General features: G+C 28.1%; 3 protein-coding genes, 1 non-coding gene and 4 pseudogenes across 4 annotated transcripts, besides 1 other annotated feature; 2 read left to right on the forward strand and 6 right to left on the reverse strand. All coding sequences in view use genetic code 11, as the record gives it.

Annotated features, from left to right (window-relative positions):
• Nucleotides 1-10,000: part of a sequence feature (small single copy region (SSC)) that runs on past both edges of the window.
• Nucleotides 361-440, forward strand: trnL(uag). The gene has a single exon. It is a non-coding gene; the product is annotated as a tRNA-Leu (tRNA).
• ccsA (cytochrome c biogenesis protein) lies at nucleotides 579-1,544 on the forward strand. Its single transcript has one exon. The coding sequence runs from the start codon at nucleotides 579-581 to the stop codon at nucleotides 1,542-1,544; it is 966 nt and encodes a 321-aa protein (YP_006073312.1).
• On the reverse strand, nucleotides 1,832-2,954 carry ndhD (NADH dehydrogenase subunit 4; annotated as a pseudogene).
• PsaC (photosystem I subunit VII) lies at nucleotides 3,087-3,332 on the reverse strand. Its single transcript has one exon. The coding sequence runs from the start codon at nucleotides 3,330-3,332 to the stop codon at nucleotides 3,087-3,089; it is 246 nt and encodes an 81-aa protein (YP_006073313.1).
• On the reverse strand, nucleotides 4,051-4,345 carry ndhG (NADH dehydrogenase subunit 6; annotated as a pseudogene).
• ndhI (NADH dehydrogenase subunit I) lies at nucleotides 4,346-4,411 on the reverse strand (annotated as a pseudogene).
• Nucleotides 4,545-4,820, reverse strand: rps15 (ribosomal protein S15). The gene has a single exon. The coding sequence runs from the start codon at nucleotides 4,818-4,820 to the stop codon at nucleotides 4,545-4,547; it is 276 nt and encodes a 91-aa protein (YP_006073314.1).
• The window catches only part of ycf1, a 5,492-nt pseudogene continuing 622 nt past the window's right edge, over nucleotides 5,131-10,000 (reverse strand).

Below are 10,000 nucleotides of genomic sequence, written 5' to 3' on the forward strand. Positions count from 1 at the left end.
TCCATTTTGAAAAGCACAATTACGATAGACAAGTAAGAATCTTAATATTCCATTCTACTTTATACTACGTCCTTGGGTCTCAAAATCATTAGAAAAAAGATTATGAATTTTATACTTCGACTGAGAACGAAACTTTTGAGTTCTGACTGTTCTGGATAAACAAAAGCTAGATTTATAGTACGGATAAAATTGATTATTAAAAATGAACTTATGAAGATGAAGATACTAATTAAGTAGTATTTATATTGAACATTTCCATATGAATATACGAATGGAAATGCATATTTCTTCATTGTTTGCTAAACTTTATTCAATATAGACAATTCAACATGAATTTCCTATTATTATTTAAAGTAAGCCGCCGCCATGGTGAAATTGGTAGACACGCTGCTCTTAGGAAGCAGTGCTAGAGCATCTCGGTTCGAGTCCGAGTGGCGGCATAAATAATATTAATTCATGTTAATAATATAGATGCAATAGATCTAATTGTATAATAGATCTAATAGAATCTAAAAATCTCAATATTTTAGATTCTATTTAAAACCCCAATTTCAATTTTTTAAAAAGGACTTTTCTTTATGATATTTGCGACCTTAGAGCATATATTAACTCATATTTCCTTTTCGATCATTTCAATTGTGATTATAATTCATTTGATGAACTTATTAGTCTACGAAATCGAAGAATTACGTAATTCGTTAGAAAAAGGAATGATAGCTACTTTTTCCTCTATAACAGGGTTTTTAGTTACTCGTTGGATTTCTTCGGGACATTTTCCTTTAAGTAATTTATACGAATCATTAATTTTCCTTTCATGGAGTTTATCCATTATTCATATAATTCCGTATATTAGGAATTATAAAAATGATTTAAACACAATAACTGCACCAAGTGCCATTTTTACCCAAGGTTTCGCCACGTCAGGTCTTTCAACTGAAATGCATCAACCCGCAATATTAGTACCTGCTCTACAATCTCAGTGGTTAATGATGCATGTCAGTATGATGTTATTGAGCTATGCAGCTCTTTTATGCGGATCTTTATTATCAGTTGCTCTTATAGTAATTACATTTCAAAAAAAAACCAATTTTTTTTTGAAAAACAAGAATTTTTTCAGTTTAAGGAAATCGTTTTTATTTGGTAATATGGAATATTTGAACGAAAAAGGAAGTATTTTAAAAAAGACTTCTTTACTATCATTTAAAAATTTTTACAAATATCAATTAATTCAGCATTTGGATTCTTGGAGTTATCGTGTCATTAGTTTAGGGTTTACCTTTTTAACCATAGGTATTCTTTCTGGAGCAGTATGGGCTAATGAAGCATGGGGTTCATATTGGAATTGGGATCCTAAGGAAACTTGGGCATTTATTACTTGGACCATATTTGCAATTTATTTACATACTAGAAAAAATTCAAAATTGCAAGATCAAGTTACGAATTCGGCATTTGTAGCTTCTATAGGATTTCTCCTAATTTGGATATGCTATTTTGGGATCAATCTATTAGGAATTGGGTTCCATAGTTATGGCTCATTCCAATGAATATCTAATTGACTAATTAAATAAAAGAAACTGCATAAAGAATAAATAAAAAATAAAGGATACATAAAAGAATCGTCCGATACACAATGAAATTTTGTGCGAGTTTTTGAGAACCTTTTGAATAATTCCTCTATTTAAAATTTAAAAGGTTCTCAAAAACTTTAGATATATCTAATTACAATTCTAATTAACACTTACCTTTTTTTCATTGCACAACGAAGAATCGTGAAAATATGAAAGTCGAAGAATTCTAAGACTTTTTTTCCAATTAATTAAATTTATTGAATCTAAAGAAAGAATGAGTATCTATAAAAATAGAACTTGTACCTTGTCAACCGATAATGGGAGAACAAATCAGGATAAATACCAATTCCTATTACAGGTAGAAAGATATAGATCGAGACAAAGAGTTCTCGTGGTCCAGACTCAAAAAAATTCGAGTTTGTAATATTAAATAGCTTGTATCCATAGAAGATCTGACGTAATATCGTAACATAGATAATAAAAAATAGAATTTAATATCATTCCAATTGATATCACAAAAGTAATTAACATTTTTGGTATGAAAAGATATTTTGGGCTGGTAATTATTCCAAAAAATAGTAAGAATTCTGCAACAAAACCACTCATTCCTGGCAATTCAAGAGAAACCCTCGAGAAACTACTAAACATGATAAATATTTTTGACATTGGAATTTGACATTGGAATAGGTATACCCATCTCTTCGAGATAAAAAAAAACGTATTCTATCACAACTTTTTTATGCTAAGAAAAAAGCACAGCACCAATCAATCTATGAGATAGTATTTATAAAATGATTTCATTAAGTCCTATGACAGTTATTCCTATAATTAGGAAACCCATACCTAGAATTCCTATTAAGAAAAAAAAAGAACCTCCGGTAAAACTTTGTAGTCGAGTATAGACATTTTTTTCCTCCCCACATGGATAAAAGTAAATAAAAAAGGAATTAATTTTAATTCCTACACGATGAGAAAAAGGAAAAAGTCTCGAGAAGAATATGATGCTATTTGACCACTATACATTGCTAACATCAAGAAATATAAAAATCGCGGATTTTTAGTAATTGGCCAAGCTACTAAAGTAGTTCTAAATCCTGTCAGTAAAAAGGGTCCTATGGAAAGTCCATCGGTTTCCAGTCTCCATTGAAAATCAAAAAGATTGTGATCCATTTAGAATCCGTCTTAGATTGGGTTAATGGATCCTCCAATTAGGAAATGATAACAAAATAAAAACAAAATAAATAGATCATTAGAAGGAACTCTAGGATACATATATATAGAGTATACCATCTATACCTTATTTCTCCTATGAGTGAAAAAGATAATTGAAGAACCCGCAAATATGGTCAAACCAAAAAGTATTGTTAACCAAGGAAAATAACTCGTGATAAAGACAAGATAAGATTATACCAGAAAAGCCCGTGCTCGGGAGAAGAATAATATATTCTCTTTTCTCGAATACGGGCTTTTGTTGGTAAAGAGGAATCAAATGATTCAAGTGGAGTTTTTTATCATATATCAATAAGAAAGACCCATGCTGCGAGTTGTTTCATGCCATAAATAAACACGGACACTCAAAAAATCCGTTGGACAAGCGGATTCACATCTTTTACAACCTACACAATCTTCGGTTCTTGGCGCAGAAGCAATTTGCTTAGCTTTACATCCGTCCCAAGGTATCATTTCCAATACATCCGTGGGGCAAGCTCGAACACATTGGGTACATCCTATACATGTATCATAAATCTTTACTGAATGTGACATTGGGTCTGTAAATTCCAGTTTTGAACACAAAAAATTTTCAATCTGGTAAAATAAGAAAATGAAAGAATCATATATTTTCTATTGTAGACACCAGATGAATCAATGATTTATCAAAATTTTAAGAATAAATAGATTTTTTAATCTGTTTATGAGAAAGGACCAAGATACTTTGATTTCCATTTCAATAACCATGAAATATAAGTTTACGAATTCAATTCATGTTAATTTTACTATATGTATGTTAATTTTACTATATGTATATAGATATAGAATAGATAAGGATATAATATATAAAGATTCTAGTATATAGAAATCTAATTATATAGTTATATAGGTAGAATAATTATATAGATAATAGATAGATAAAAATAGAATTATAGAAATAGAATTAAGGATATATTGATATATTATATATAAATATCAAATATAAATATCAAATTAATATGTTTGTTATTAGGTTAGTGATAGAAGAGGTTAGTAACTATAAATCTCAATCATAAATCTATATGAAAAAAGAAAAGAAAGAAAATAAATAAGTAAATAATAATAAGAGAATTTTAGATTCTCTTAATATTGAATTATAATTATATTATCTTATTATTCTAATTCTATTGGATTCTATTTATATTTAGAATATTCTAAAGAATATTCTAAAATTATAAAAGTCTTATATTTCGATTTATATGTGAAAATAGAAGAATTATGACTGATTCTTCAGCAAATTTGTACAAACCAATGAAGTGATCCTATTTCCAAAGGTCCGCAAATAGGAATCATTGGAATATTATGAACCGTTCATAAACAGCACAGCAAATATGATTAATACATTTATGGTTCCCACAAATAAGAAACTGAGTGGCAGCTACAAAATAGGAATTAAAAAAACTATAGAATTAAGGATATACAAACAAAAAGAACCAATACCAATGAAAAGGCAGAATCAATGGGATTGGTAAGTAATACTATTCCCAGACCTCCTAATATAAGAACTGATTCCAGAAATATTACTAAAGATATTGAATAGTTACAGGTAAATGATTTGTATGGGATAAAGTAATTATGAAACTTTGTCCAATGTACTTTGTGGCTCATATTTTTTTTCCTTAATTCATTATTTCATTCATTTATTAAAATGAAAAATATAAACAAAGAATAACTGAACTAAGAAAAAAATAATTAAAAAATAAAAAAGAATAAGAAATTCAAATTGAATTAATAAATTTTTGATTCCCTAATATTTAATTGATCCATTAATTTCTTATAACGCACTTTATTTTTCTTTGACAAATAAGTCAATAATCGTTGACGTTTTCCTAGAATTATTCGTAGACCCTTTTGTGATAAAAAATCTCTTTTGTGCAATTCTAAATGTGAAGTAAGTCTCCGTATCTTACTGGTAAAATGGAATACTTGAAATTCAACAGATCCACTATTTTCTTCTTTTTCTTCTTGTGTAATAACTGAGATGAATGAATTTTTTTTTACCATAAATGAAAATTTGTATCTTTATTTTCTGTGAATTTTACCGATCAGGAAAAAAAAAGAATAATTATGCCAGTTATTTTTATCTTTTCAGCTAGTATACATCAATTTTGAATTCTATTTACTTAATCTTTTTACTTAAATAAATTCCACTCTTCCTAATGAAAGTTGATATACTATGAAATCAGCATCATGTATTATAATATTACCACATAGTGTATATGTTTTGACTTTCTCATCTACCAAATATGTTAGACGATATGTAGGAAATCCACTATAAATTCTTTTTCATTGGAATTGAATTCATTCCTAATTGTTAATACATATGTATTCTTGACATACTGAAACGACTGCTGTTATTGGCATCAAACCAATAGCGATTCATACAAGCTAAATCTTCTAATCTATAATTGGGCCAAAGAAACAATTTGAATTTAATGAAATTTTTTCTATCTGTATCTGTATTAATATGTTTGTTCTCATTCAAAAATTGTCCACAGTTTCTTATTTTATTTTCATTGCAAAATCTTGGATTTCTATCCACAACATGAAAATTCTGGGAATTTAAACAAATTCGAATTCGAAATTCTCTACGACGTCTGGGGGATAGAATATTTTCAGGAACAAGTAAATCATAATGATTTTTGTCTCCACTCAAAAATAGGTTGCTGTGTTGTGCAATGGATTTTTCAAACCCCCCTTTCTCAATTCTTTTTTTTGTGTATTTTTTATTTGTTTGGTACTTCTTATTATCGACTGATGAAATATCCATAGTTTGATATATAATAGAATTTCCATCCCTTCGTATAGATAGACAAATTGGTTCAATAATAACTATTCCCTTTCTTATCAATTCTGCAAGAACTAGGTCCCTTTGAATCAACATTTCATCTAGATTAATTTCACTTCTTTGAATCGAAGATATAGCAATTTCCTTTATATTTATCAGTCTAAGTAGGAGACAATATACCCTTATATTTTTCATTATTTTCTTATTCAAATGATCACCCCATCTTAGTTGAAAAAGAAAATATTTTCTCAAAAAGAAATCTAGTTCCATTTCATTCTTGCTCTTATATTGTTTTTTTTTATACCTTTTTTTATTTCTAAGCTTGCGTAATCTTCTTCAACAGCTTTTTTATTCTTTTGGTTTAGTAGATTCAATACAAAATTTCTTTGGACCTCTTGTTGGTTTTCTTCCTGCTTGGATTTTACTAATTCAAGATCTTTTTTTTTCTTAGATGATTTTACGTTAATTCTTTCATTTATAGAAAAATGAAAAAAGAGTGATTTGATTGGGATGATCCAAGGTTGAATTTTATATACATCAAAAAGTAGTACAAATTCTGGGAAGAACCAAGTTTCTAGATTGGATATAGTATCATGATTGGATACGATATCATTATCATAGAACCTTTTTTTATTCATTCCCATGCACTCAAAAATGAAATTGCATGTTTTGATCTCTTGATGAATTGTAGGAAAAAAAAGATCTTTTTTTTCCATTTTGTTGAAATTATTAATTTCAGTCTTAGTATTTTTATGAATCTTGATGCCAATATGTGCATTGATCCAGATATCCATATTATTCTCAATATTATTTAGAAAACAAAGATGAAGAATTCTACAATCAAAATATTTTCTATCCAAATCCAAATTAGTATTCCTATCAATAAGAAATCCTTTTTCTAGATAATCATTACTAGGTATACTTACCAATACATAAAATGATTCAGGTTTCGATGTATTGAAATGATATGTAATTTCTTGGTCCCCGTTTTTTTCTAATGTTGATCCAGAAATGTATAAATTAGGGAGGCTTATGTATTTATATGATAAAATATCATATCTGTAATGTTTTTTCCATTTATCTTTTTTATTCATAAATGAATTCTCTGCATAGTCATTTTCTTTCATGGAATAAATGAATCGGTATTTTTTATAGAGATCCAATTGGTTTGATTCCTTGTTTTGAATCATACGATGTTTATCAATTCTATTTCTCCATTCATTAGGTACTAATTGATACTTTTTTTTTTGAGATAAATCGTATTGATAATAACTTTTTAACCAGTTTTTCCATTCGTTCATTACAAACGTATTAATTTGCTTATGTCTTGATTTAGAATTAAATATTCCGTGTATCATACAATAGTCTTTTAAATTATCCTTAAAAAAAGGATAGCTCCCTTGATATTGAAATACAGGTCTCAAATGATACTTATTAAGTAATTGGTTTTGGGATATTTTGTAAAAAACATATGCTTGGGATAGGGAAGATAAGTTCCAATAAGTATTGGAATTTTTATTGCTAGTCTTAGTATTATCAATATTTGAAAACAATTTGTTTATAGTCAAAAGAAAATTCATTGTATTTTGATTTCTTTCATCAATTCCTTCTTGTTCTTTATTTATTTTTATTTTATTTATTTCATTGTTGTAAATGGATTTATTAAAGATCTTTTTTGTTGATTCAAAGAAAAGTTGTGTATTGATCTTAGAAATGGTAATGGTACATAAAAAAATATCTATGTATATTTTTTCAATGAATGATTTGATAAAGTAATGTGATTTACGCATTAATCGGATACTTTTCTTTTTTAATATTTTCAAAATATGCTTCTGTAATCCCGATCTTTTATTATCATATTTATTATCATAAATTAGAACTATTTCTTTTTTTTTCTTGTCTTTTGCAATTCCTTCAATTTGATTCCTGATTTGAATTGTCTTATCAGAAAGATCTTTCATTCTTCTTTCTATTAGTGAATAATTGAACCAATTTATCGTTTGATTTAGAACGGATGATTCGCTAGGAATATTTCTTTTGAAATCTTTTTTATTTTCGTTCGGTTCATATACTTTTTCTTTCTTCACTTCAAATAATAAATTTGGATTTACTTTATCCAGTTTTTTCATTATTAGGTTGATAATTCGAACTATTTGGATGACTCCTTTTTTTTTTCTTTTCTAACTTTTAGAAAGGATTTTTTTTTTTTAGAAGTTGTAAAAATTTCTTTTTCACCTTTTTTTTTCTTTTTTGAAGTTCTTTATAAATAGGTTCAAAAAAGAAAGGTCGTTTTCGGGGAGAACCAAAGGGAAGTTCCGCTTCCATTCCCCAGACTGTTAAAAAACAAAAATTTGTTTTTTTTTCTTTTTTTTTCATTAGATCTTTCTGATGAGATCGTGCCCTAGATTTTCTCCAAGGTTTTAGACAGAAAGGATATAAAATCTTTATCTGAATACCATCTATTAACCAAGCTTGGGGAAATTCTGTTTCTGATAATTGAACACCGTTATAGGTGCATTTAATATAGATTTCTCTATTCCATTCCTTAAAATCCTCGTCCCATTCGGGAATTTGAAATAATAAAATACGGAAAAGATTTTTGGCTATTATTAATGAAGGCAATATAATGTATTTTCTAAGAAAAGATTGGGTTACTAACATCAAACTTCTTATTACTTGAGTAAATATAAAGGTATCCCAAGCTTCTGATACTTCTATCTGTTCATTTTTATATTTATTTTCTTCTTCCTTTTCTTCTTTCTTATCTTCATTTTCAAAATAGGAAATTTTTAATTCTGATTCTTGTTCTCTCGCCATCCAATTCCTAAAAATTAGATTCTTAATTTCGTTGATATCAAAAAACGAAAAAAAAGATGTTTTGTCTAGACGATCCAAAAAAAGAGGAGAATGTACATTTGCTTGAAAGAGGTTCCAAATAACTGTTTTACGTCTTTGAGCGCGCATGGATCCTTTGATTAGATTGCGACGAAAATCCGATTGTTGTGAGTAACGTATCAAAACTATCTCTTCCATTTGATCATCCTTTTCATCATTGTTACTAGTATTCAGAATACTAGAAAGATAATTGGTATTCTGATCATTATCGTTATAAATTATCACAAGTTTGGCTCTTCTTGAATGAATCTCATAATATTCTTCCTCCAAATCTTCTTCATTTTCTTCTTCTTCTCCCAAATTCTCGGTTAATTTGTATGACCATCTAAAAACCTTTTTACTGATTTCTTCTTTTCTAATTCCAATAGATTTCTTTTTTATTATTTTTTGATCTTTTGTATGTGTTGTAATTACATCAAATAAAAATTGAAAATATCTTTCTTCACTTTCTGAATCAAGTCTTTTTTCTTCTGTAGAATTTAAAAATGATTGACGATGAAGTTTTACGGAATTATTAAGAAGTAAATCATGAATCTTATTTATAAAAAAAAATTCTACTAAATCTTCTGTATCTGTATAAGTATTCATGATTGCACGTGAATCTAATTCTTTTCTCGTTCCTCGATATGGTCCGTTGAAAAAAGGATCATAAGCTTTTGGCAAGCATTTCTTTTTTTTTTCATCATCACATAATATGGTTTTTTTTTCAAGCATATCCAGACTAGAGGATCTCTCATTTTGTTCTAGAATTTGGATTCGGCTTCTCAATTCATTGTTCAAATTGTACTTTTTTTTTCATTAGCATAAATCCAAGAATTATAAAGATCTTCGTCATATAGTTTTTCTATTATGTACAAAGAAATTCTTCGTTCTAGCATTTCCGAAAAAGTTGATAAACTGGGCGGATATGTAAAGGATATTATTTGTTTCCCATCACTTGCACATGTAAAAAAAAAAAATTGTGACATTTCATTGCGTAAAGCATTTTCTAATTTATCATTTTTTATATATCGTAATGGACGATTCCATCGCTTATAATCAAAAAAAAAAGTGACAAAAATTTTTTCAACCCACAATCTTTTATTTTTCTCTTCTTTCAGTCTTCCCAATTCCCAATTCTCTTGATGGGTTTCCAGATCAAAATCTTCGTAAACCGGGCTATCTTGATAGTATACCTCTTTAAAGTTAAATTCATCCTTTGTTTTTTCCTTTCCATTCACTCGGATCTCTTCCGTTTCATCTATTTTGTCCAGATCCTCCTTTTCTTCCGAACAAAAGGAAGGTTTTTCTTCGGTGGATTCCTCTTTTTCTTGTTCAGTCTCCTTCATTTCATAAGTTGTTTCTACATCATTTTCTTCTTTTCTTTTTCCCCCTTCTTCCATTTCTGAGGTTTCTTTATCTTTCAGTTTCTTAGTGACAATAGGTGACGGCATTTTGCCTAAAGAGTAAACACAGGTAAGAAATAAGAGGATACTAAAGATTCGACCCATATAATTTCTCA

The sequence above is a fragment of the chloroplast genome of Phalaenopsis equestris, assembly GCF_001263595.1.
Source record: "Phalaenopsis equestris chloroplast, complete genome".
In the NCBI taxonomy this organism is placed as follows: Eukaryota; Viridiplantae; Streptophyta; class Magnoliopsida; order Asparagales; family Orchidaceae; genus Phalaenopsis; species Phalaenopsis equestris.